This window comes from Laetiporus sulphureus, assembly GCF_001632365.1.
Source record: "Laetiporus sulphureus 93-53 unplaced genomic scaffold LAESUscaffold_4, whole genome shotgun sequence".
Taxonomy (NCBI): Eukaryota; Fungi; Basidiomycota; class Agaricomycetes; order Polyporales; family Laetiporaceae; genus Laetiporus; species Laetiporus sulphureus.
Genome location: NW_024468513.1, coordinates 165186 through 189581, shown reverse-complemented (window position 1 = coordinate 189581; position 24396 = coordinate 165186). Strand labels below are relative to the sequence as shown.

At 54.4% G+C, this 24396-nt stretch overlaps 11 protein-coding genes across 11 annotated transcripts; 1 reads left to right on the top strand and 10 right to left on the bottom strand.

The window, feature by feature from the left end:
- Positions 1–364: 364 nt before the first annotated feature.
- Positions 365–571, bottom strand: LAESUDRAFT_643912 (uncharacterized protein; the record flags this gene model as incomplete). Its single annotated transcript, XM_040903813.1, has 1 exon — positions 365–571. A coding segment is annotated over one exon (207 nt), but the record flags the coding sequence as incomplete, so codon positions are not given.
- Positions 572–841: 270 nt separating this feature from the next.
- Positions 842–1965, bottom strand: LAESUDRAFT_734471 (meiotic nuclear division protein 1; the record flags this gene model as incomplete). The annotated part of the gene is made up of 9 exons (XM_040910515.1): positions 842–948; positions 1019–1178; positions 1262–1369; positions 1433–1467; positions 1544–1624; positions 1677–1719; positions 1777–1791; positions 1844–1906; positions 1963–1965. The coding sequence occupies 9 exons, from the start codon at positions 1963–1965 to the stop codon at positions 842–844; spliced, it is 615 nt and encodes a 204-aa protein (XP_040768386.1).
- A 695-nt stretch (positions 1966–2660) lies between these two features.
- On the bottom strand, positions 2661–5911 carry LAESUDRAFT_734470 (uncharacterized protein; the record flags this gene model as incomplete). The annotated part of the gene is made up of 3 exons (XM_040910514.1): positions 2661–4002; positions 4057–4802; positions 4856–5911. 3 exons carry the CDS (start codon positions 5909–5911, stop codon positions 2661–2663), a joined length of 3144 nt encoding a protein of 1047 aa, XP_040768385.1.
- A 319-nt stretch (positions 5912–6230) lies between these two features.
- On the bottom strand, positions 6231–7659 carry LAESUDRAFT_809585 (NADH-ubiquinone oxidoreductase 20 kDa subunit). The gene is made up of 8 exons (XM_040914150.1): positions 7469–7659; positions 7356–7406; positions 7146–7295; positions 7015–7086; positions 6777–6956; positions 6644–6724; positions 6479–6593; positions 6231–6418 (listed from the first exon to the last, which is right to left on the bottom strand). The coding sequence occupies exons 1-8, from the start codon at positions 7494–7496 to the stop codon at positions 6406–6408; spliced, it is 690 nt and encodes a 229-aa protein (XP_040768384.1). The 5' UTR covers positions 7497–7659; the 3' UTR covers positions 6231–6405.
- Positions 7660–8884: 1225 nt separating this feature from the next.
- LAESUDRAFT_734468 (kinase-like protein) lies at positions 8885–10127 on the bottom strand (the record flags this gene model as incomplete). Its single annotated transcript, XM_040910513.1, has 3 exons — positions 8885–9268; positions 9326–9877; positions 9930–10127. The coding sequence occupies 3 exons, from the start codon at positions 10125–10127 to the stop codon at positions 8885–8887; spliced, it is 1134 nt and encodes a 377-aa protein (XP_040768383.1).
- Positions 10128–12093: 1966 nt separating this feature from the next.
- Positions 12094–13919, bottom strand: LAESUDRAFT_755337 (DNA glycosylase; the record flags this gene model as incomplete). Its single annotated transcript, XM_040912011.1, has 10 exons — positions 12094–12134; positions 12193–12260; positions 12325–12784; positions 12835–12885; positions 12940–12946; positions 13004–13116; positions 13170–13264; positions 13320–13418; positions 13475–13495; positions 13558–13919. 10 exons carry the CDS (start codon positions 13917–13919, stop codon positions 12094–12096), a joined length of 1317 nt encoding a protein of 438 aa, XP_040768382.1.
- Positions 13920–14396: 477 nt separating this feature from the next.
- LAESUDRAFT_692854 (uncharacterized protein) lies at positions 14397–15687 on the bottom strand (the record flags this gene model as incomplete). The annotated part of the gene is made up of 3 exons (XM_040906140.1): positions 14940–15687; positions 14688–14894; positions 14397–14615 (listed from the first exon to the last, which is right to left on the bottom strand). The coding sequence occupies exons 1-3, from the start codon at positions 15471–15473 to the stop codon at positions 14397–14399; spliced, it is 960 nt and encodes a 319-aa protein (XP_040768381.1). The 5' UTR covers positions 15474–15687.
- Positions 15688–16018: 331 nt separating this feature from the next.
- LAESUDRAFT_720994 (protease propeptide/inhibitor) lies at positions 16019–16735 on the top strand. The gene is made up of 5 exons (XM_040907937.1): positions 16019–16135; positions 16203–16277; positions 16345–16382; positions 16436–16511; positions 16577–16735. The coding sequence occupies exons 1-5, from the start codon at positions 16126–16128 to the stop codon at positions 16603–16605; spliced, it is 228 nt and encodes a 75-aa protein (XP_040768380.1). The 5' UTR covers positions 16019–16125; the 3' UTR covers positions 16606–16735.
- Positions 16569–18892, bottom strand: LAESUDRAFT_720993 (uncharacterized protein). Its single transcript, XM_040907936.1, has 5 exons — positions 17849–18892; positions 17739–17777; positions 17634–17686; positions 17393–17568; positions 16569–17341 (listed from the first exon to the last, which is right to left on the bottom strand). The coding sequence occupies exons 1-5, from the start codon at positions 18885–18887 to the stop codon at positions 17020–17022; spliced, it is 1629 nt and encodes a 542-aa protein (XP_040768379.1). The 5' UTR covers positions 18888–18892; the 3' UTR covers positions 16569–17019.
- A 2207-nt stretch (positions 18893–21099) lies between these two features.
- Positions 21100–22545, bottom strand: LAESUDRAFT_734465 (branched-chain amino acid aminotransferase II; the record flags this gene model as incomplete). Its single annotated transcript, XM_040910512.1, has 8 exons — positions 21100–21266; positions 21322–21534; positions 21600–21645; positions 21720–21841; positions 21895–22041; positions 22105–22213; positions 22275–22438; positions 22488–22545. The coding sequence occupies 8 exons, from the start codon at positions 22543–22545 to the stop codon at positions 21100–21102; spliced, it is 1026 nt and encodes a 341-aa protein (XP_040768378.1).
- A 669-nt stretch (positions 22546–23214) lies between these two features.
- On the bottom strand, positions 23215–24278 carry LAESUDRAFT_644237 (Metallo-hydrolase/oxidoreductase; the record flags this gene model as incomplete). Its single annotated transcript, XM_040903845.1, has 4 exons — positions 23215–23523; positions 23582–23641; positions 23703–24003; positions 24064–24278. The coding sequence occupies 4 exons, from the start codon at positions 24276–24278 to the stop codon at positions 23215–23217; spliced, it is 885 nt and encodes a 294-aa protein (XP_040768377.1).
- Between the last annotated feature and the right edge of the window lie 118 nt (positions 24279–24396).

Genomic DNA, 24396 nt, shown 5'->3' with positions numbered 1-24396 from the left:
CATTCTTCAATGCACTGTATATGCATCACCCCAACCGGCCGGCAGCGTGGAGTAAATATAAGAACAGCTGAGCTTTTCGAACGCGGTGCGCAGACCACGGCAGCCATGGACTCCAATGACGCGTTTGAAATGAATCGGTACGGTGGCGTGCAAGGTAAGCTGAGGTCTTTTCCGTATCCCCTTGGACGAGACAGTATCCGCTGAGTAGATGAGAGTCCAGTGTTTGATGACGGGAGAAGGTGCGAAGTACGGAGGCGCAGCATTGATGTTTAGAATGGAGTTTGTAATGATAACATAGTCCCTACTGCTTACATACTTGACTACCTACAAGATAGCCTATGAAATTTCTATCGTAGGGTTAGGGTTAGCCGAGCGCAGGAACCAAAAAAAAGGCCTGCCCAGCCCGAGGGCCGAAGCAGGACAGGAAAATATTGAGACGGTGCATGAGCCGAAGCCCATACAAACCGCAGGGCCCCCCTGAGGACATGGTCGCCGTGCTATGAGAGGCCCCCACGGGCCACATTCCTAGGTAGCTGAAGGGGAGTGTGCCATCAAGGTAAGTATGAGGCGTTCAGGTGGCTTGTCGTTCCCTTATAAATGGATGCGGGCGTGCGCACGGACCACCGCATTGTTTGGTCGCGCGTGATGCACACATTGCGCCACCGACGCGCTGCAACGCGTCTCGCGCCCACCACAGCCTACTCATCTTCGGCTCGACGAGAAGAAGCAGTAGATCTATCCCTATTGCTACTTTCAGCAGAAAACGAGAGCAATTCGACAGCAATGTACAAAGCATCCGAGGTCCACAGGTCCACAGTCCATAGTCCGACGTTCCGATGGCTCAGCATATGTCTTCATACTCATCGTCTACGCCCAGGTATTTCTTGATTTCCGCAGGATCCACGATGCTCTGCCGCGTAAAGTGAGACAAAAGCAGCACGTAGTTGTCTAAGTGCGCATGCCCGATGCCTCCGTCAGCCTGCAGTCTGATATACAAAGCAACGAAGGGTCTGCGTACCAGTCCAGCGCACTGCCGCTTCCTTCGCGAGCATAACGGCGCGTTTCTTCTCCTCCACCTTCACCGGATCGCATGCACCGTACTTTGCCAGCTCGCCCTCGAGCTCACTCAGCTCCTTCTTCGCCGCAGCAAGACGCGCAAGCGAGGCCACGCGTTCCTCCTGCCATTCCCCAAAAGAATGAACGTGTAGTCAGCAGAATGGATCGTGGTCTGACGCATCAAGCACGCTGATAGGAGACGCACACTCTCCGGTCGTGCAGCCTTCTCAGCGTCGATCGCAGCGCGGAGCTCGGCGAGCTGCGTTCTGTGTGCGGCTTGTGTCTCTCTCACAGCAGCCAAGCGGGTTTGCATCTGTTTCACCACACACTGTAAACACCCACAGGCTCACGAGGAGGATGAGATCAGAAGACAGACCATCGCACCTCTCTGGGAGGGAAAGCTCCAGAAGACTGCGCATACATGCACAGATATGCGCGCAAGAATCAGTAGGATGCGCATATATGCAGCCTTGTGCGCCACACGCACAGTTGGATGAGCCAATCTTGTCCGCTTGTACGAGTCCATCGTCGACGAGGCCCTGCAACACTTCCTTGACAGATTGTGACACTGGGTGTATCGATTCAGCTTATAGTCGCTTATTGCACGATGTACGACATACCAATGCCCTTCATCTTCGGGCCCAGCTTCTCGAGCTCTTTGAGCTGCGAGCGAGAGGAATCAACTCACAATCTTCGCCCTATCTGTCTGCCGCTTCATACCTGGAAAAAGTCTTTCTGTACAAATGGGTCAGGTCATAGGCATGTATCTAACATTGAGTATCAATACCGTCTCATGGAATATTTCGAGGAGCTTGACGCGTTTCTCTTCAGCGGAGAGCCCTCGAGGTGCCTACGACATATTGTTTTTGTCAAAAGCCTGCAGACATTGTCGATGAATCTTCTTACCATGCTGCAGGGTCAATTTCGTCTTCCTGTGGTCAGAGAGATAGTCTGAAGAAAGAATGCGAGATTAGATCAGAGAGCGCGTCGCGTTTTAGTGGCATCGGTCATGTGAGCGCTGCTGTCACCGACACTGGCAGCAGTCTTGTCCTGCAGCCCTGCTACGTTCACCTTGAGGCCACGATCCGCATCACTAGTTCATCGGTCATCTCGCCAGATGATCATGAATAGCGTTGCATTGCACAATACGGCCGAGATAGACCACCTACCTCCATACTACCCTGTGAACGTGCTGCAGCAGTCTGTCCAAGCAGATTCATTCGAAATCAACGTATAAGCAGTGGGTGAAACGAGCGCTTCAAATCAGAGAAGTTTGCGCGATATTGGCCGCCATCATCTAGCATACAGTGTGCTCACCAAAACTGTAAATGAGAGAGTAATTAGGGAATAGGGTACCGTCCATGCGAGAAAAGCGTGCAAGATCGTGCCTAGTCACATCAGAAAAAGAAGATAGTCCGTACGGTATTCGAACGAGATGCGATGCGAGGAACGAATTGGCATAAGGGTAAAAGCGTCAACGAGCGTGAGGGAAATAGAATTAGTGAGGGAGCTGCAGGGCGTCGAATACACGGCCAAGCTATACAAGGGCGCAGTGGGTCGCCCGATTTTGCTTCATTTGAAAGAAGCGCAAAGCGAATGCGGAACTACCGCAAGTCAAACCGATGGTCGGTCGATGGGTATCGGTAAGCAACGAACTCCGGGTCCTGCTCAACCAATTCCGCAATGTTCTTCCGCGACGTGATCGACATCTTCTGAGCATGGCTGCTGTTCGCCGACCCAGCGCCACTGTACGCGTTGCCAGTCGCAATGGTATCTTCGCGCTCGGAGCCTGACGTCCTGATACCGTTAGACGCAAATTCCGTGTCAGAGTGGCCGTTCTCCTTGTTCTCGTCCACGAGGTCGTGTGACTTCCGTCGGAAAAGCGACGACAGTCCAAACTTGCTTCGTCGCGGCCGGGGCTTCGCAGTGCCATGCGTCCCCCGAGATGAAGCCCATTGAGCCAAAGAGTGACGCGACGCACCAAACTCACCGTATCGCTCTTCGGCTAGGAAGGGAGGGGAGACCGCAGCGCCAAGGAACTTGCCCTTGACAGGGAGAGTGCGAACTGCAGGATGCGGCTTTGAACCCGTGCCACCAAATGATTGCCTCCGTTGGTCCGCCGTGCGGAACGGGGCATTTGGAGGAAGTAGCATCTCCGGGCCTGCGCCCGAGAACGACATTGGCACGTGGTCATACGTGAACATCGTCTGCGGCCGTGCATCTGGCATACCGTTAGGGTGGTTGGGGAATTCTACCGACGACTCGGGAGGCAAAGGTGGCAGAGACTTGTCCCTGCGAAGAGCGACGGAATGTGGTCGTGTTGATTGAGGTGTCAGTGGCCCTGTCATACTCGACAGTGTCTTTGACGAGCTCTGCGTTGTCCGCCCACGTTCCTGATCAGGCGAATGAGGTTCACCAGAACCAGCCTGATGTTCCGGATCACTGTCCAGGTTACCGCTCGTCTTACGGCCGTCACTCCCACTGTCCTTCTCATTGATAGGATGACGTGATGACGTCGGTGAAGGCAAAAGGCTGGATGGCGCAGTAGGTGGCGATGCAGTATATGGAGACATGAAGTTAGGTGAAATGGAGGTTGGCAATGAAGGCGTGGAGACGTGCCGTCTTGACCCTCGGTCCCGATCAACCAAGTACGACAACGGTGGTGGAGGCGCAAGCGGTGCATCGTCCTCGGGCTTTTCCAATGACCGGGCAGGCACACGACCTTTCTGAGGACATCCATTCTTGTGTGATGATCCGGTCACAATCTTCCAGATCTTCTTCAGGCCATTCTTCTTCTTGTGCCCACTCGTCGCCACCGAAGTCTCGATGGGGGAAGGTGCTTCGTCTTGCACCCATGTCTCGGCCACACGCAGCGTCGGAGTGTCAGCGCTCATCTCCGCAAGCCCATGCTCCTGCATATATTGCTGTTCTCGCTGTAGAGCAACGCTATTTTCCAAGTCAGTTCAGAAGCATTGTCTAGATGACCCACAAGACACGTACTGCATATCCATCATGCTACCCGAAGGAGCAAGACTATCTTGGCTCCTCCAACTAGCGGTGAGATTCTTGAAGCCAAAGAACCGGGAGCGTCTCGGCGATGATGACGAGCCAATGCTCTGCATGTCAGAGAAGGACGCCTGTGAGTAAGCACGAGGAAGCATGTGAGGTCTGTCGCCAGTTGTCAGTATACTGCTCGGACGTGGCGAGAACGACTGCGAATATCGCGAGTCGCTGCCTTTGGCGCCAGAGAAATACCCGCTGTCCGACTGGAGGCCCTGCCCAGGTAGAGGCATAGAGTACACAGAGGTGACATCGATGATAGAACCGCGCGACGACTTGCGCGCACGGCTTCTGTCACGCTTCTCCTCTTTCCGCTTGCGCGCGCGCTCTTCCCTCTCCTCTTTACGAACGTCGACATGCTCAACAATCATGCCATTCTCTAAAAGCGTCACCTCACGATTATGGCTGCTGCCATTCTCAGGGGACACCATGATCGATGCGGGTATTGAGGTCGCACGGGGAGGCTTAATTCGCACACCAGCAGTATCGTCGGTCAGCTGCGCGTTTCCGTTCAGCTCGTATGCCGACCGCCGCAGTTGCGTGTATGTATCGCGCATCTTGTCCTCCAGCTGCCGCGACTCGCGCAGCGCCCGAGCATGCGCCAACGCTTCTTGTTCAAGCAGCAAGCGCTGAGATCTGACGTATGCATCCAAAGTCTGTTGTCGAGATGACGGTTCCTTCGGGTTCTACGCAAGTACCAATAAATTTCACGTTGATCCGCAATCGTCATGGCACTTACAATGCTCAGCCAGATTCGTAGGTTCTCCTCCGATAACGGTTGTCCTCTTGCCCGCGGTCGTGACGAACTCTGAAGGCGGGGTACACCCGATGCCTCTTCCTCCCGTTCCCTATGAACAAGCTCTTCATAGGCTGCATCACTTTCCCTCTCCCATGCTCCAGGGCTTGTCACATCGACGTCGGCCATGTCCTGGTCACGCATAGCGCACTCTACGCAGACTTCTTCCTTCGGAATCTGTGGAGGTGCATATGCAGCATGTAATGGATCCTGGCCAGAAGGAGGTGTGATGTAGGTCGGATACTGTGCAGATGCCCGAGGTTTGGGCGAGATGTGGACCTGCATAGCAGACGGAGAGAATGAAGGTGTAGCCGACATAGGAATCGTGGCTAGCGCGGGGGAGCCGCTTGGTCCCGCGCCTATCCCGGCTACAGGTATCGAGGGATGTCGGGGTGCGGGCGGCAACATAGGGCCCAACTGGCCTTGCAAAGGTCGAACGCTGGAGGTACGTTGGCCCATGTTTTGCTGGCTCTGCACGATTTCTGCAGCGACACGACGAAGCTCCGCAGAACCACTTTTCGACGAGCGGCGTTGAGGTGGATCCTCTCGACTAGGGCGTCCGGCGAGACGCGGGGAATCCCCAGACGGCATAGCGTTGGCCGGTAACGTGCCCTCCGCGTTTGATGACTGCGTCTGCTGCTTCGTGGCAAGGGATGTAACCGGCAAAGGCTGCTCTTTCTCCACAGGGACCTCATCGAGCTTCTCGTTTGCGAGTGACTTTGGTGAGCCACTCGCAGGGTAGCTGACCCAGCTCCCTCGTGAGCCATCCGTGACACCACCATCCATGGATCGCTCCGGATATGAAAAGACAGATTTCCTGACGGAAGGGATGGATCTTGGTGATGAGCCGAGCGTGGGATAGCGATTGTCCTTGAGGTCCAAATCTACGATGGAGAGACGACTGGGGTAGTCGTTGACGTGCGGAGATCCCAGGGCCGTCGAAACCTCGTTGAACACGGGACCAGCATCAGGGGCCGGCTGCTGCAACGCGGTAGCCATCCCGCAGCGTGATACTCCGCAAGGCGATTAGACGAAAGCGAAGGCGGGAAACGATGGATAGAGAACGTAGCAGTGAAGGCGATGTGAACAACAGGGACCCAAGCTAGCGACTATGCAAGCGAGCGATATCGGAGGCCTGGGTGGTAGAAGGAACTGGCTGGTCGACTGACGAGAATAGACCGCCAGCGAGAGCTGGCAGATGGTGGGGGTCGAGCGGGCGGAAGCAGCCCAGGTTGTCGTGCAACTGGAGGAGGGAAGCCGTCGAGCGTGACTGGGGAATTTCACAGCTCCTGCGCCTAGCCACGGCATTCACCGCCCCCGCGAACCCTCGACCGATCACAATGCATACCGCTCGTGTTCTAGCTCATCATTCGTCCTGTACTACTCTCTACGCGACTCTGTAGGCTACACATGAGGATGATATGTACTGCAGTACCGGCAATCGCGTGGTAAATTCCCTCCCCACACCCAGATAAATCGGTCAAGCTTGCTCGCTACTTTCGGTACCTGATCCAAATGCGTTCAGCTTCCGTCTCCGCATCATAATTGCATCATAGCAAAACTTACCAAAGCACGCCCTTCCTGCTTTTCCGCATCTTGCGCTGCAGCTGCAGCATGCCGTAGAGAAGCGCCTCCGCAGTCGGGGGGCAACCAGGCACGTAGATATCGACCGGAACAATCCCTGCACGTGCGGATTAGCGATGCACAACGGGGAACAACGAGTGTACGTACGATCGCAACCGCGGACGACAGAGTAGGAATAGTGATAATAGCCTCCACCGTTTGCGCACGATCCCATGGATATCACCCATCCTATAAATATCCTATCAGCGCACATTCACGCAAACGCTTCCACGGCACTCACGGGGTTCTGGCATCTGGTCATACACTTTGCGCAGTGCAGGTGCCATCTTGTTGGTCAGCGTTCCAGCGACAATCATGATATCTGACTGCCGAGGACTAGCACGGAACACAACTCCCAACCGGTCCTGATCGTACCGTGCTGCCGCCATGTGCATCATCTCCACAGCACAGCATGCAAGACCTGAATGCGACCACCGGATGAGAAAGCTTGCTACTGGACTGAACTAGCGCATACATACCGAACGTCATTGGCCATATTGACGACTCTCGCGCCCAGTTGGCAACCTTGTCCAGCGTGGACAAAACATATTCTGGACGGTGATGAGAACTTTGTCACAGATGAAAGAGATCCCTTGCGAGCAAAACTCACCAGCCCTGTTCTGCGGAGTCTCCAAACTCAATTGATTCGAACCAGTCTTCGCGATCTGCGTGATGGGGTTCAAGGGGTCGGTAGAGGACGTGGGGATGGGCCCTGGTGGTGGTGCAGGGGTCGAATTATGCAGCGCTCGCGCTGTCAGCCCTACACACGATTTATCGTTCAACACACAGTAAATAGGAGTAGGTGGGATTCATAACATACCGTAGACACCGACCTGGGGGCGCAACGCTGTGCGTCGTCCTGCACTGACTACTACATCAAGAAAGAATGGTTAGAAATTGATACACATTCTGGCAGAAGGCCAGCACGCGTACACGCTGAGGTAGAAATAGCAAGCGACATGATGATCAAGAGGAGGGTACGAGGAGGACGAGCTGAACGATGAGCAGATGGTCACATACGCGCGCACTGCGATTGGCTGAAGGTCGGCCCTTCCCGGGTGGCACCGGCGCTTCACTGTAGCGGCTCCTCGCAGCAGCCTGTTAGCGGCATATCTTTGCATCGGTTTCGACGGAGGGAGCACGAACGTCCCGTGCCCATGCAACCTGGTGGCTAATTATCGTCTCAGTGGCCGTGGTATCTTCCGCACACGCTATGTCATGCTTCTTCTCACCTTAGGGCAGCTAGGTGAAACAGTGATCCGTCCGGCTGACCTTCCACCATCTATCTGGATGCTCTCTCAAGCAACTTGGCGATCGTTCTGGGCTTTCAATATCGCGAGACCGCCCATATCTGCCCATATGGACAGACAATGAAGAGACGCTCAAATTATCTCCGCTTATATTGTGCTCGTGGAGTCTATTCATCTGCTGTCTTCCTGGGGTTACAGCGCTCTAAATATGCTGGAATCATTCTAGGAGCAACACGCCCGCTATTTATTACCGCCGGAATACTGCCTGTGCATGCTCAGATTTGCACAATACGTACAAGCCATTAGTGTGAGGGTCGTCCTCATGCTCCAGCCTCATTACTATCATCACCGCTGCGGTGGGCCGACAGACCAACCTGTGACTACTCTACATCGTCTTCAATCATTCTTCCAAGCGCTCTGAATGACACTAGCCCCGGCTAAGTCAAAGTACCACCACCTTGGCCGTGATTACCGGCGGTCACAAAGCCCGCCAAGCTGCGCAATCATCTCCCTCCATGAGGAGCATGCGTGCCTATTTCTCCGATACCTGTTCCCATGGCGTCGACTGCGTTTCCCAAGGAACCAGTGGAGATCGATACGAGAGAGCACTTGGAGGCAGCGAGAAGCTAGCCGTTGCGCCCACGGTTGCGCTGGTCCACATCAGCAACATCGACCCCAAGTCACAAGCCAAGGACAGATGTGGTCTCGTGGTTTCGCATGAAGGGAGCGGCAGGCCGATAGCCCAGTATGCAGATACATTGCGCCTGATCTACCGCGATCCGTCAAGCCAAGTCTGATACAATGCATTCATTTCTACATTCCGATTGCTTGTGACATGTAAGAGTTAAAACATGATATAGGAAAGTAATGCGGGGGAAGTTTGCCGAAGTGGTGACGGAGCTAATGCACAAAATGGGGAAAAGATCAAGTATGCGGTGAAAAAACCCCGAGGGATGGAAGAGGAAGTACGGTGACGCTAAGCCGGGAGAAAAACCGCAACATGCACAAAACCCCATGCAAGCGCGGATGAGAACAGAAGGACAGAAAGGAGAGTTTTCAGGACATGCAAGGGACGAACGCAGAATCAAAGACAAACCGTCTACTCCCGCGCGTCCCTCTCCAGGGCGCCCTGCAGCCAGCGATGGCCACGCACCTCCTCAATGTCTGCGCGTCGCTCAGGGTCACGCTCCAAACACCTCCCGATCAGTGTCACCGCCGCACGACTGAGGCGCCCGGAGCTCGGCTCACGCAGTAGGACGCGTCCGTCGATCGCGTCCTGCTCGGTAGCAAACGGTGAATGCCCAGTGAGGAGATATGACAGAAGGACACCAAGCGTCCAGATTTCCGCGGGAGGCGCACGATACGGCTGTTTCCGCAAGATCTCTGAGGATGCGTAGGCAGTCGTACCGAAGAAAAGAGTGTAGTGCGGACGAGGAAGCGAAGGATCCGCGACGACGGCGCTGCCGAAATCGATTAGCTTCACCTATGGGAAACGACGGTCAGCTCAGATCGTATATCATGCGATTGCATAGAAGCTCACTTTGAGATCACTATCCACGAGCAAGTTTTCGTCTTTGATGTCGCAATGCGTGATTCCCTGGCTGTCCAGATAATACACGGCCTCCACGACTTGCGCAAAAATGTAGCGGGCTTGGTTCTCCGACAGCCGCTTGTGCTTGCTTTGCTCGATACACTCGAACAAATCGTGCGATGCTCGCCGCGAGAAGTTCGGACGCACCGGTACGGAGACAGGAAGCAGAGGTTGCAACGTGATCTGGTTCTGCGTCTTCCCCGTTGCCGCCTCGGCAGCAGAAAGCTCGAGGGATGGTAGCGCGATATGCGGAATTTCGGAGCGGGTGATGTGAGCAGCATCCTGCGCTGCTTCTGATGTTTCACATGTGGTAGAAAGGGCGTCGGCATCTTCCACAGGAACTGAAGGCGGTGTAGGTGGCACAGAGTCAGTCGTGGATTCATACGAAGGGGAAGGTGTCAAGGAAGGAGTAGATGTCGGGGCGACGAGCTTGCCCGGAGCGGTGATATTCGATTTCTTCTTCTTTCTGGATTCCCAGGGAGTTCCGTGCAGTTCTTGAACCTATGGAAATATTTTATCAACTTGCTCTCCGTAGTTAATGGAGCCAACTCACCATATAGAAATATACCTCATCCTCGTAGAGATCCAAACATTTCACGACGTTCGGGTGGTCTACAAGGCTCAGCAACATCACTTCCGTAGGTATACGTCCAAACGCCTCGTCCTCCCACCACGCATGGTCAGGCACCTTCTCTTTGATGATAAATTTCACGGCGACCTCATGTCCTTCCGTACGGTGCCGAGCAGTCATGACGAAGCCATACCCGCCGGCACCAAGCTCGTCTCCTAGACAGTATGTGCGCACGAAGAACTGGTTAAGTGTATGTTCCGCCGGGAATCGCGGAGAGTACATGCGGCCTCTCGCGGCAAGGATGTTTTCGGACTCGCTCGAGCGTGGAATTAAGGCATTAGGAGAGAGAAGAGAAGGTATGTTCTCTATAGATGAACTTGCGCTTGATTCCGCAAGAGAATCAAATGACAGAGAGGGCAAAGGCCCCAGAAGATCGGACCAGGAGGATGAAGAGGGATCATTAGGAGAAGAAGAGTAGATAGGCGGCATAGACAGGTTAAATGATTCCTTAGCCGATGTGAAGGAGGATGTGCTCGGATCAAGGCTTCGATTCATAAATTCATTACTGGCGAAAGTGATCTCGAGTGATGCGTTAGCCAGATCCAACGCTTGAGACGGCGATGATAAGGAGAAGAGGCAATCTTGTTGCAGATTTCGCGAGGCCTGTGATGCGGAAGGTGCAGACAGAGAGGAGAATGGAGGAAAATGTGAGAGAGTGGGCGCGTTGAGATCGTGTGACGTGGTCCCGCCGAGCAGAGCATCCTCTTGCTGCTTCGACAAGAAAGACGTCAGCATGTCAGGGGAGAAACCATGCTGGCCCTCCTGGTAGACATTGTACGCGTCTCTGTGTTCATCGTGCTCCGTGAGTGGAGTCTGAAGTGTGTCGCCATCGTCTGAAGACGCGTCGCCGGTGTCGATGGGCGGAGAGAGGAAGCCAAAAGAGGACGGCGCGGTGATTTGAACATGGAGAGGAGGAACAGATGAAGACATCGTGGGCCGCTGCGAGAGCTACACGCCGTAGCAAACCAGCGACGAGGCGGGGGGATCGCGAGTACGCAGGGCGCTGGTGGGCGGGAGCGTTGAGAGTGGTTGCAACGTCGGCGGTACTATATATCGGTTCAACGTGGGACGGCACACGCGCCGTTGCCGAGAATGCTGCCATAGCGTCGATCTGAGGTTGGCTAGTGGCACGCAGCGGACGTCACGATCGATGGCACAGCCATGCATGTGGCATGCTGCCACTCCCTGGCCAGTGTGTCTCCCTGACACTCGCCATTTGTGCGTGGCCCCGGCTCTGGGAGGCGCATAGGCGGATACATGAAGCACGGAGTTATAAGTCAATGGTGCACGGCACCACGCACAAGGCAAGCGTAATTCAGTACAGTTCGACGGCTCACCCGACACGCTGCCTCAATTGGATAGCTCTGACAGAACTGCCAACGTAACACCCTTGACACCGTGACGGTCACCAGGAGTATTTCCAGTGGTGAACAGTCAAAAGAAGGCATGTGCGAGTGATTGACCTGTAACTGACCACCGCCAACAATTAATTCCTGACAGCTTGACAATGACACGATCGGTCGACCCCGATGAAACCACGGAGACCCACCATGTGTTCAGGTCTCTATGCTCCCGCTGGAAATCAAGCAGGCGACATGGCTCGGAGGCTGAGAGCGGCCACTGTTGAATGGGTGGCCATCAGAAGGCGCAAAAGAGCGCGATTCTGCGATCGTGGCCACGAGATCTCGATAGATCTCAGTAGATCTTCCCAGTCGGCATTCACCGAGCGGCACTCAGCACTTTCGTGACGACGAAAATTCAACACCGAATATCCAACATGTTGGCATCGCGGGAGCATGTTTGGAACACAAATGTAATGATCAATTGAATGAGAGGTAAGGGGCAACACTGCGCACGGCTTGACTTGGTGGATCTCCCTGCCACTTCTGCGAGTCCGCTTTCCTCTCTCGGACAGCAAACACCGCGCGCCTACCGCATTGCAGGCACCCTCATCCGCATCTCTGCCGCGGTGGGACTTTGCCAGAAAAACTTTACATTGCTAAACGTAAAGCTTTCCGGTCATACGTTCGTCTGTACACACGGAAGCAGTCTCCGGTACCTTGAAGCGCCGCTCCGAGCGTGACCATCAATTCGGTGCTTCCGCCAGAGCCCACATGTAGTACACGCCTGCGAATTTAACTGTGAATTCAGGCTACAGCACATACACAGCGGCACTGCAACGTACCAAGACTACGGTATGGTCTCCAACCTGCAGTCAGTTCCTCCATCTCTTTCGGGGTCAGCAGAGCACCTCTAGCAATCACCCGCAAGAGATCACGATTAGCCCGCACAAACATGTACATCGGCACTTCCTCACTTGATTTTCTTCTTTCCGTCCAAACGGCTTTTCATGATCGCCGGGGTCAGTCCATCAGGCAAAGGCGAGGGCGGAGCCGCAGCACCTGCAGCACCGTTGCCGTAAGCATTCATGTTCAAAACCCTGTTGATAGACGGCGTGAACGGCGCTGGCAGCACAGAATCCACCTCGTCAGCATCTGCCGGCCCCCGATTCTTGCCCTTGCCATTATTTTTCTTCACTGGAGTAACAGGGAGGGCGGTGGGTGCAGGCGGCACCGCGGATATGTCCGGCGTGGTATGTCGCAGGTCATTGCTCGTCGAGGCATCACCATTTACAACAAGAGCATCTACACTCTCGTTGGGCTCTTCTTCCTCAGGATTCTTTGGAAGCTTAGCGGGAGATATGGTCAAGGCCAAAGTCGAAGGCGCGTGAAGGGACAGGAACCAGCGCAGTACCCCACGCTGTACGCCCAAGTCACCTGCGGATAATCAGCAAGTGAAAGTTTCTCCACACAACCATTGTGCTTACCGACTGGAAGTATATCCGGACGCCGAAGAGAGAATATGGCAAACATATCAACTGTATCCGCCTTGGTCAGCTCCAGTTGGGGCCGCAATTACTCGAACGGCTGACCTGTCCACTGCGCATATAACGTACCGTTAGTAGCACTCCGAGGTCTATACTCATTGAAGCTCACCCGTCCTATTCCCCTAACCTCCGTCAGCATGCTGTGTAGCTCCTCGTCATCTGCCTCAAGCAGCTTTGCGGTGGAGAGGCGGCCATCTGCAAACCTTGAGGCAAGGTCAAGAACTGGATGCACAATCAGACTATGGACATCCTCGCTCAAGCTGCACCACACCAACCATACTCAGCCTTCCTCCCGCTCAGGCCTGCCGTTCGCAGTGTGGCAACGTCCATGCTCGCAACCTGATGTGCTGTTGGGAAGAAGGCGGTGGCGCTGAGTGGAACGTTATTCAGATACTGAGTCGATAAATCAGAAACGCAAGGCTGACTGTGAGTGATCTTGGGGCTTCTCTGGCAGAGAAGGATCGAACAGTCTGATAAACCGGTGGGTGATCGAGCGCGCGGCCATCCAAGAGATCTGCTGGCCCCTTTGATTCAACACAGCGTAAGCGACGCCCATACGGATGCCTATCCGTGCTCGTACATGATCGAGTGCGCCAGCGTACTGTTGGCATCAAGCGTCGTCATTGTTATGTTCCGATGAGGCTGTAAGAAGTAGCTACACACCGAAACGGGTCGACGCGCTCCAAATGCTCGAATGGCTTGCATTTCAGTCTCTGGAATACATCCTCGAACCGTCTGTCCACGCGGATGAGATGTTCTTTGGCATGCTCAAACGAGAACGTTAGCACCGCGGGTACGAGTGCCTGTTCATCTCCTGCTGCAGGTATCGGTGTCAATGCAGCAATAGTCCCACTTGCGATCACCGCATCCTCCGACTTTGCTTTCTTTCTCGGTGTCTGTGCTCCCTTGGTGCTAGAAGACTTCCTCTTGGAGCCCTTCGTCGGCTCAGAAAATGCAGTAGGTTGAGCAGTATTCCAAGCTGTCTTCCTCGCTGTCGCTCCGCTTGCAGAACGTGTGATTGGCATCTTGTTAATAAACGCAGGATGATGATGGTGCAGATGGCTCAGAACTGCTCGCAGCATGCACAGGCTACACTGCTGCGCTTTACAGATAAATGCGTCGCAGAGGTTACAGCAAGGATACCAACAATTCGACCGAGGATGGTTTATGTACGAGTCAGCCGCGGGCGGAGAGTCCCCGCCCGCTGGAGTACCAAAGTACTCAGCGATGGGCGCTTGTGTACGTTTCGCGACGCGACGCGATGCACGTGCATCCCGCACTTGTGGCTTGTGACCTGTGGCGCATGGCGCTCGGCCGGCGAGGGCCAAAACACGGTATGTATGTGAGATGAAGTGCTGCAGTCGCATATGCGTTTGACAAACTAGAAGCGTCAGGTTTGACCCTTCGCTCGCATATTAGATGCTCAAAAATGGTGATACGGGTCTCCCGTGGGCCACGCATAAATGCGATCGTATCCGCGCATATATGGTACAGTCTGAGCTCTAGCCTTCCAAAGGTCGATAGTACCGCAAGCTTCTCTTGAACGACCACACGTCCTTGCCCACACACTCCTGCACCAAGCTGAGCAACACAAACCCGACCGCGCCGGTCTCGTCCTGAGACCACTTGGCCGCGACCCACGCGTCTTCGTCCTCCTCCGCGCAGCGGAGCCTGCACTGCGCAAGATCAACCAGTACCACTGGATACTCTACCAACTCCAACTCCGGGTGCACATCATCATCCGGGGCCGGAATGTCAGAGGACGAGGAGGAGCGGACAGAGGAAGGGCGGACGAATGGCTCGCGGATGAGGAAGTTATCGAGCCGAACGTCCTCGTTGAGCACGTCAAAGTCGGACATATGGTCGACAACGGCGACGGCTCTGTCGCATAGATGCGCCAACAGCACGTTCGACAGGGTGGGCGTGCGACGGGGCCACGTCTGCACGAGCTGCCTGAGCGTCAGCCCCGACACATACTCGATCAGTATCCCGGGCACGACCTCGGTCACTGCGCCATCATCTTGCTCGCCAAGGTCGATGGACACCTCCCATTCGACGACGCCGTACAACCGCGGAATCTCCTTCCCTTGGAGTTCATTTAGGCATTCATACGCTGCGCGCTCGGCAGCAAACATCGCGGGCGCGGTGTACGCAAGGTATGCTTCGAATGCGCCGTCGGAGACGTCGTTGTCCCACATGTATGTCGGGCTCGCGAAGTCGCCCACTTTGGCTGCGCCTCGCTCGACTTCGACAAGATATTGCCAGTGTTCACGCTCCTCATCGAGGCTCCAGGGACGGCCGTCGTCGTAATCGACGCGGGTGTTGGTGAGACAGCGTCGGTCGTAGAGTTTGAGGATCGCCTCAGTGGGGAAGGGTGACGAGGAAGGTGGAAGGGCCGAAGGCCGTAAGGGATCGATGGAAACACGAAGGACGGGAGACATGGTAAAGGGGCTGTAGGTGTGGGTGACGCGGGCACATAAGGAGACTCCGTCCTCGGTCGAGGATGGTGCACTGGGGCGCAGCACGATGCGGAGCGTGGCCCCTTCAACGAGTGCAGGGAAAACCTCGACATCGGTCATCGTGGAGGAAAGCGTCGCGCGTCAGTCGATGACAGCACATAGAGTCAACGAGCGCAACACTGAGCGAGCTTATGAAACAAAGATGCCCGTAGTCTCCCGTAGGCAGATGAGACAATCCCTTCAACCTCCGCGGGCTCCAGATATCCTTGTCTGACGTCTGCTTTCAACAGAAAGTCTGGGAATCAGAATACGCAATAGGATGAGCAGTGTTCCCAGCTGCCTTCCTCGCTGTCGCTCCCACTTGCAGAGCGTGTCACTGGCATCTTGTTAACAAACGCTGGATGAAGGAGCAGATCGCTAAGAACTACTTAGCAGCACACACAGGCTACACTGCCGCGCCGGACAGATAAACGCGTTGCCTAAGCTCCAACGAGAATATCAACGAATCGACCAAGAGTGTTTCATGTATGAGTCAAGAGTCAGCGCGCGGAGACGAAGACCTAGTGATGGGCGCTTGTTTGCGCGCGCCGCGCGCGTCGCACGTGCGCACGCGAACCGCACCTGTGGCGCATGGCGCTCGGCCTCCTTCCTTATCCGCATGTTGTGGCGGAGAGCCTTTATAACACGCACTTGACTGTGCACTCCGGATCTCATCTCTCTTCCTTCCTCGTATCACCTTCGCGCAACCTCTACATCAACACCACATCCTATCATGTCCGGAAGTGAGTTCTCTATGCTTTCTTGAGAGTGTGCGCGGGGAGTGCTGACCGCATCTACGCTTGATCGCAGAGTACATCGTCGTCTTCAAGGACAGCGTCAGCGCGTCGCAGATCGATGAGTATGTTAACCAGGTGAACAGTAATGGTATGTCTGGTCTGTTTGGGTATTCGAAGTTGATGGTTGATCGCTGATCATGCCGTATCTGCGCCAGGCGGTGAAGTTAGCAAGCGCTTCAATTCTCTCCTGAACGTGAGGCAATACAGCTTCTGCAACCCCAACGTTGACGCTCATCATGTTCTCAGGGATTTGCTGCTACCATCCCGGATTCATTCCTTACCCAGCTGCAATCGCTTCAGGGCGGTGTTATCGACTACATTGGTCAGTAGAACCCGGCTTTGCAGTGTCGATCTTGACCTCATGGGCCTGCTATCGAACCTTTACAGAGCCCGATTCTGAGGTCAGGATTCAGTAGAAGGGATGTACGAGAACGTTGTTTGGATGTGATTGTAACGATCAACGCGAGCCGCGACACTGCTGGATATACCTACCATGGTAATGTTGTAATCGATATATCTTAACGTGAACGAGGGCGCGATGGCATCAAGACAATGGCGTATACATTCGGCAACAAGGAAAGTATCGTGAGGGTGTCATGTTTCTACTGTAACAAGATGTCAGGTATCACGGGCGCGAGGTATGGAGAGAGTCCTGAGCGGTCATAATAGAATGGCGTATACGATGCGAGCTATGACGACGAGAACGAAATGCGAGGCGGGACAAGAATGGTAGCTACTGGCTTTGAGAAGGTATATTATACATACAATCCGAAATGCGAGAAGTGGTATCTAGCTGTCCGATGTGTACAAGGAAGACGACGGTGGAGCCGTCATGCAGCGGTTATCGTTACAGGGGCAGAAATGTCAGCTTCTGCAATAGCAGGCGTTGGAGGCGTCACCTCGACCTTCGGTGCGGTCTCCGTGGGCGCTGGATTGCTAGCTGCAGGCGCATCGCCTGGGGTCACGGATACAGGGGCTGCATTGGGCGCCGTAGCAGGTGCGGCCGATGCGGCGTCACTGGGAGCAGCTGACTTCTGCTCCGTTGTACCCTTCTCTCCTTCAGCAGAGGTTGCTGCAGTCGGCGCTGACGGGGTTCTGGGAGGTGGTTGCGGGAAGTCCCAGGGACGGGGAACAAGTGCGGCGGGCATTATCCTACGGAAACGTCAACTTGTGCTCATGATCCATGCAAGGTCAGTTGCGTACCACGTGGCGGCACAGACGACACCGTCGCCCTTATCTTCCGACTTGATCATGTTGAACTCTGTGTCGATGAAGGAGGATATGTACCGGACGAATGGTATGATCTCACGCACTCCACCATCAACGACAGAAAGGGCTGTCAGGAAGTTGATGACTGAGTGTGTAATGGAAGGTACGTTCTGTAGAGTCGTGTCATATTAGTTTAGCCAAATCATTTATTATCACAGTCGTCGATACGACGAACCTCAAGGTATCGCAGGGAGGGCTGTGGCAACACGATCTCGAATCCCCACCAGTCTGACGAAAAATCAGTACATCGCAAGCTCGACAAACACGCTGTAAAACGCACATGTGATGGCCGACATACGATCTTTGGGAGGATATATGCCTAACAATACGGTCATAAACCATGAAGAATGCGCTGCGTATGAGAGTCAACGAGTCGAATCTGTTGCATACCTGCATGATCAGGCAGCACGGCCTTTCCTGTAGCATACCCGAGCGCCAGAAGCTGAGGCGTAACCTTTTCTACGCCATCCAGGATCGCCTGTGGTGTAGGTAGGGCGCCGCTCAATATTCCAGGACCGTCCGGAGGTCCACCCAGGCCCAGGTCAGGCGTGGTGATCAGGCTGACGAGGTTCATCTCCGAAAACACCATCTTGAGCGTGGTGATAGAGGCATTCGCAACGCTGACGATCTCCGTTGTCGTCGACTCAAAGTGCACGGTGGTAGTCGTCGCCGTCGTCGCACCTTGGGTGTGATTCACAGCTCCGGTTGCCGTCGCATTGTCCTTCTCGAGCCGGCGGAAGTGACGCTCGTGTGCCTCCGCGTCGGTATATGGCAGACACACAGCATGGATGGGCCCCTTGGGAAGAGCGGTCAGCATTTCTCCATTGGGACCCATCCCCACAACTACTGGCTCGTCCGACGACGACAGCTGCCGGAGCTGCGCAATCACCTTGTTTGCAGTCTTCTGGTTGGCTAATTGCGCCTTTGCCTTCTCCAATTCTGCATGGGACTTTGTCTTTGGCTTAGCCTTGCTTATATTATTGGACGAAGGGCCGACGATGAGCTCACGCAGGAACAGAGCACATTGTTGTGCTTGCTTCTCCGAGCGTGTGCGCACCAGAAGGGGGCGAGATGCTGCCTGCTCAGCCGCAGGCTTCTTCTCTTGCTCATGCAAGACATGCTTGGCGTCCCCGCTGTTGGTCCGGCTGAACGGCATCCACGAGAAACGTCTGGGCGCGTTCTCCGCGGGCTTTGTCTCCGGAGGGTGTTCGTCGGCAGGACTTGCCGCAGGAGCAGAGCTGTCTGTAGGTTCAGGTGCGTCCGCAGAGGCGTCCGTGGCAGCACCCTTGGCTTCATGTGTCTCGGGATGCGCTTCAGTGGCAGGTACATCTGCACTCTGAGGTGCTGGTGCGCTAGCAGGCGGTCCGCTCACTGCCTCACTCTTCTGTGCCGCTGGATATCGAGAGCGGAATGGAAAGATGTTAGGCATGGCGGGAGGGGCGGTCAGAAGGGAGTGGGGGTAGGGAGGGTGGGATGGTTGTTGCCCTCGAGTTGCCTTCGCGAGTTCGCTTTAATATGCGAACGACACGCGGTCACATGATGTCGCCTTCGCCTTCGCTGCCGTTAGCTCCAGGTTAGCTCTCGCTTGCATGCACCTTCATCTGGACCGCCGCATGCATTCCCTGCTCCCGCGTGCACGCCATCTACGTCTTCGTTTGATGCAGTGGAGGACACGAGCATCTCTGGTGACATGGCCTTCGTGGCGATGTTCGTGTGCATCGAAGCGCTTCCGCAGCCGAGCAGACCGAAAACGCGTTGTTCGCCTGCATTCTGATTACAGTCACCGCGACGTGTTGTGTAATGATATCTATCAATTGTCTCTCTCGCAGCACAAGGCGCACTGCAAGATCGTCATCAATGTAGCAAACGGTGCATCTCTTCTGCGATGCTTTGTGGCCACCACACGTTCGGAACTCTAAGTTGTCGTCCAATATCCCCCGAAACTTGCGATGGAGTGTCCTAAAGAGGGACCAAGAGCTTGAACTGTGATGGAATTTCTTTCTGGAGGTACGTCTGGAACGCATTAACAGTTTGTGGGCTATATTTATCTGCCTCACTTTCTGCATTGCGTTAACAGTTTCATAGGCAAGACCCTGAAAACGATCTGCACGTAGATCACTTCCGTCGTCATACCCCAAACGATATCGTGTACTGCCGGTTACCTCCCCGCACTTTCCGCTCACATGACAGCATTCCATGGCCATGGGTGCTGTATGGACGCCAATAAACCGGTTCAAAATTCTGCTAACGTCTTCGACTTCGCTACTTCGCTGACTTCCTGCGTCGTGATTGAGCGCGAGGGGACGATCACCTTCTGCAGCAAGTTGGGATGCTGGCCTTCCCTGGACGTGTGTTCCAATGTCAACACAGAGTTGCGTGCCACGCCCGGAAGGATCAAGCTAATCAATTCTAATGCGGCGAGTCTGATGGTTATTTTCAGAAGGCTTACAGTGAGGAGACGGAAATTGAGTGGAGTTGCGTGGAGTCATCATCGGGACGCTCGAAGACTACAAATACGTTCATCGTGCCGACCTGCGAGATCATTCATGAATGAACGAGTCCGTATGGAGACTTGGTGTATTCTTATCGTGATGGGCGGCACTCTCACTTCTGTGACGTGATACTCGGGGCCGAGTAACCGCAAGATTTAATCATAGCCTTTCTGCGCATACACCATTGGGTTGTATTTAGGACCTAGCTTGAACGTGCCGCTACCGGAAGACGAAAGAAGTGAGTCAATCCACTGGTACATGATGTCAGGTAGTCTTACCATCAGACCCAGTGTGCACATGTTCTGTCGTGCCATAGAGGCGCGTGATTGAAGCCTGGAGGACATTAATTACGGTCCTATCAATAGCCCGCCAAAGCAAGTACACAGTCTATATTCAGTATCTACTTGACCAGCTCCAGATGCGCATCTCCATTGAACGTCTACGGATCAATTGACAGAATCGTCGAAGGGCCTTTCACGAAGGGACTGTCTGAACATAACACAGCGGGCACTTGGTTCCCACAAACAGACAGTGCGCGAAGTGCCAGACATCGCTGCAGGACTGACGGGCAGCAAGCAGGCGAGCTCGCGAAGCGATGTCCTATCGGTTATGAATTGCAGAGTCAGCTGACAAGAGACGACTCAGATCCGAGTTGTACAACTTATGCTTTTGCCGATCGCATGCATGAATGGCGTGCTGAGTGTTCATTACAGATGGTCTCAAACGCAGTCGCAGCATGAGCAAGGCCTCTTCCATGCGCCTCACGAGTTCGAAGTTTCCGTTTCAACGGTGCCCTGTCGTATTATCTTCGCGTCAAGGTGAGTGATATCTCTCAGGGTATTACTGAGAATCAATTATATCACTCTCTTGACCACTGACTTATTATAACCAGACCATAGGGGGATAGTGATGCTGATCAGAGGCCGCCCTGGATGCAAATTTGGGGCACGCTGGTGTCGCCGTGATCGCTTGCAATGCAACACATCGTTGGTTTGTCCTTGCACCAGTCTCGCAGCTGGCACGATCCGTCATCGGACCTCCGGTTATCAAACGCAGGCTTTCCGATCCTGTGATGATGTGACGGCAGGACGCTTCTTCTACACAGTCAGACCCTCAGTAACAAAGCCACCTATAGTCTCCTCGATATTCTCAAACCACTATGCTCCACGGGTGAGAAGTCTTCCCGGTCTGTATACCTATCAACTGGTGCCAGAGTGGACGAGACACCGGTCCCATTCCATCAGATCCGACAGGTAAAGTGATGTCCTCGCCAAGGTAGTTGATCCTTTCCACCGGAGTGACCACGGAAGCCGTGCCTGGACTCACAATCATAAATGGTGAAAAGGCACGTACATATCAACCCGTACTCGCCTGTACCGAAGAACTCCACTAGAGTGCCTGCCTTCACCGCTTCCGCGACTTCCTTCATCAGGATGTGACGCTCGGCTACCACGAGCTGATCCGGCAGGTTTTCAATCTTCGCCTTGCCCGAAGCATGATCTCGTGCGAGGGTTAGGACCGAATCGCGCGTCACTCCCGGAAGGATCAAGCCACTATCCAGGGGAGGCGTGGCGAGCTCAACCGCTACTTTCGAATGGATCGCTTAACTGCTGGGCCCTGGTCGCGAGCAAGCGTAACATGGAACGAACCTCCGTCTGGATGCTTGAAGGCCGCGAACGCGTTCATGGTGCCCACCTGCAAGATCGCGGTTCAATTACCGAAGCAGAGAAGTGGCCGGCGCTGATTTCTTATGGAGCATGCTGGCATACCTCCGTAATGTAATGCTCGGGGCCACGCAGCCACAAAACCTGAGCATATCCAAGCTTCTCGGCCTCTTTCTGAGCGTACAGAGACTGTGCGTAGTTTGCTCCAAGTTTATATGCGCCGACACCTGACGGTAAAATTAGACTCGTTTACGCGACGTCCAACAGCAGGCATTGCTACCGCCAGGAGATGCTCGGACGTATTCCGCTGTTGCGTACAATGACACAGGCTTGAAGCCTTGCGGGTAATACGGCCCTACGGGACTGCATATCACCATAAGCAGTACTTCGTTCGGGGGTTTCACAACGAGGGTAGGTTCAGTGCCGACTGCAACATTAATTACAGGTGTCATTGGTCGTCAGCGGCAGGAAGGATCAGGACGACTCTTACTCATTGACGGGCGAACGTACAAACTATATCCTGGCTCTGTAGGTATCCAATCCTTCTCGAGATGGACCAGCCGCTTGATCAGCTCAAGCAGCGCTTCGCCATCAAACGTCTGTACATCAGGAAACGATGCCGTAAATCGGTTTCTCATACACGTTCAGCAGTTCACGCACCGGCATGGTGAGACGTGCCGCGCTACTATTCATGCGCTTCATGTTCATGTCTGGTCTGAAGAGCAGAACCCTTCCAGAAGGATCCCTGTAAGCTTTGAACGCCTCAAACAAACAGTGCGCGAAATGCAGGACGGTCGCTGCAGGATTGATCGATAGCTCCTGATCTGAAGAAGACATTCTCAGCTGCTCCTCGACAATCCGAATCGGACTTACATGGATAAATCTGGGGCGTGCCCCATCCCGTGAGCGCACTCCAGGGTATGGTCAACATGTGCTCCGTCTATCAAGTTGGTATGTCCTTTGACTTGGAGCTGATCCATTACAACTTACAAACACTCTCCCAAACGGCAGATCTGCCAGGTTTGGATGCGGCTTAGGATGCTGGGTCAGTTCCACTTGAACGCGGGAAGGCTACCATACAAGGAGTGATCAACACTGGTGACATTGTGGAACGGAAAGGACTGCAATCACATCGATCCCAGGAACAGACGAGATGAATCGCGCTTGGGCGTATCGCCTCCTTGTCCTCAGACAACCAGGTACGAAACAAGCAGATGTTCGGCCGGCGCCGCTGTTCTTAGGAGTCGCTTTGTATTCAAAACATGAAGACCTCCTGAGCAGCTGATGCAGCATGACAGTGTGATCCAAGCGGGCGCTGAGGAGGATGAAGGCAATGGGAAGCCGGTCATCGACGGTCCCAGGCCTTTTATGTATGAGGCAGCATCGTAATTAAGTCTCGAGGCCCGTATCTCAGCATGAGGACAAGAATTCTCAGACTTCTGCCGTGACGGGGCCCCGAGCGTCTACGGCGGTATGAGCAGTGCATTGAGCGGTACGTTAAAGGCGGGTATCTGGCCAAACACGCTCGCGATTGGCCATTCGCTCCTTTGTCTTTCAACTACTTCGGGAAACATATTTTTGTAACGACACTCTCCTCTCATCACACGTCAACCGTGGACGTAATCGGTATCTTGAAGAATATCCTGCCCTTCTCATCCTTCGGCGGCAGCTTACCCGCACGGATGTTTACCTGCAGCGATGGGTGCAGCAAGCGTGGCGCACCAAGCACTGCATCGCGCTGCTTGCGCCACTCAATAAACATCTCCGCGTCGGTGCCGACCTTTAGGTGCTTGTTGCGCTCGCGTTGCTCCTCGACTGTCGACCAACAGGTTTGGTCGCGGTCCTGCGGGTAGTCGTGGCCCACGAAGAGGCGGTAATCGGGGGGGAGGGAGAGCAGGCGTCGCATGGACTAAGACAGAGCTGTGAATAGTGATTTCATTGTCATAGCCATGGGATTTGACACATACCGCGTAGAGATCTTCTGCATTGCCGCCAGGGAAATCTGCACGGGCAGAGCCAACGTCGGGCTGAAAACACGCGTAAGCATTGAACGGTCATGAAAGAGGCAGAATGAAGGCCACTACGTACGTTGAAGATCGAATCCCCGGTGAAGACCGCCTTGCCGATGAGGTAGCCTACATGATCCGGTGTGTGGCCGGGCAAGTGCATGACGCGGCAGGACAGCTTGCCAAGGCCGAACTGCTCGTCGTCCTTGAAGAAGCAGTCGAATGTGTTCTCGAAGACAGAGGGATCGTCGAATCCATATTTAGGTGCGAATGTCTTCTGCACCTGGCCAATTCGCTGCCCAATACAGACGGGTATTTGCCCACCGAGTTGATGTTTGAAGTATTGAGCGGCAGTCAGATGGTCCGCATGCGCGTGCGTCTCGCTGGGTCGGGCCGTGTATGGATAAGTAACGCGGTAGACATGAAAATGCAGCAACACGTACAGGATACGATGAATAGTTAGTTTGTTGTGGTGAATAAATGATAGGAGGCCGTCAGCAGTCTCCGTCGTGACAGATCCCGAGCTGGCGTCATAGTCGAGGACAGGGTCGATAACGACCGCGTCGGAAGTGTGAGGATCCACAATAATGTACTGCCATGTAGAAGTCGCCCTCTCAAAGAATGTGTATACAGTGGGAGTGCTTTCTTCCGGACTCATGTGCCGCCTCCACGGCTCGGCAGGCGGTACTGTCGGGACATGAGGGATGGCAATTGGTGAACGCAGAGGTGTATTAGTCGAGATCAGACGCAAGGCGTTAGCTTGGTTGGGTCGCACA

Coding starts and splice junctions, on each gene's coding strand:
- LAESUDRAFT_809585 (XM_040914150.1), bottom strand. CDS start 7,496: ATGTCGCTTGCTATTTCTACCTCAGCGT. Junction 7,407..7,468: donor TGCTATTTCTACCTCAGCGT/GTACGCGTGCTG, acceptor TTCTTGATGTAG/TAGTCAGTGCAGGACGACGC. Junction 6,594..6,643: donor TGTCGTCCGCGGTTGCGATC/GTACGTACACTC, acceptor CCGCACGTGCAG/GGATTGTTCCGGTCGATATC.
- LAESUDRAFT_720994 (XM_040907937.1), top strand. Junction 16,278..16,344: donor TAACCAGGTGAACAGTAATG/GTATGTCTGGTC, acceptor TATCTGCGCCAG/GCGGTGAAGTTAGCAAGCGC. Junction 16,512..16,576: donor CGGTGTTATCGACTACATTG/GTCAGTAGAACC, acceptor GAACCTTTACAG/AGCCCGATTCTGAGGTCAGG.
- LAESUDRAFT_720993 (XM_040907936.1), bottom strand. CDS start 18,887: ATGCCTAACATCTTTCCATTCCGCTCTCGATATCCAGCGGCACAGAAG. Junction 17,778..17,848: donor CGTGCTGCCTGATCATGCAG/GTATGCAACAGA, acceptor CCGTATTGTTAG/GCATATATCCTCCCAAAGAT. Junction 17,569..17,633: donor CCTCCCTGCGATACCTTGAG/GTTCGTCGTATC, acceptor ACGACTCTACAG/AACGTACCTTCCATTACACA.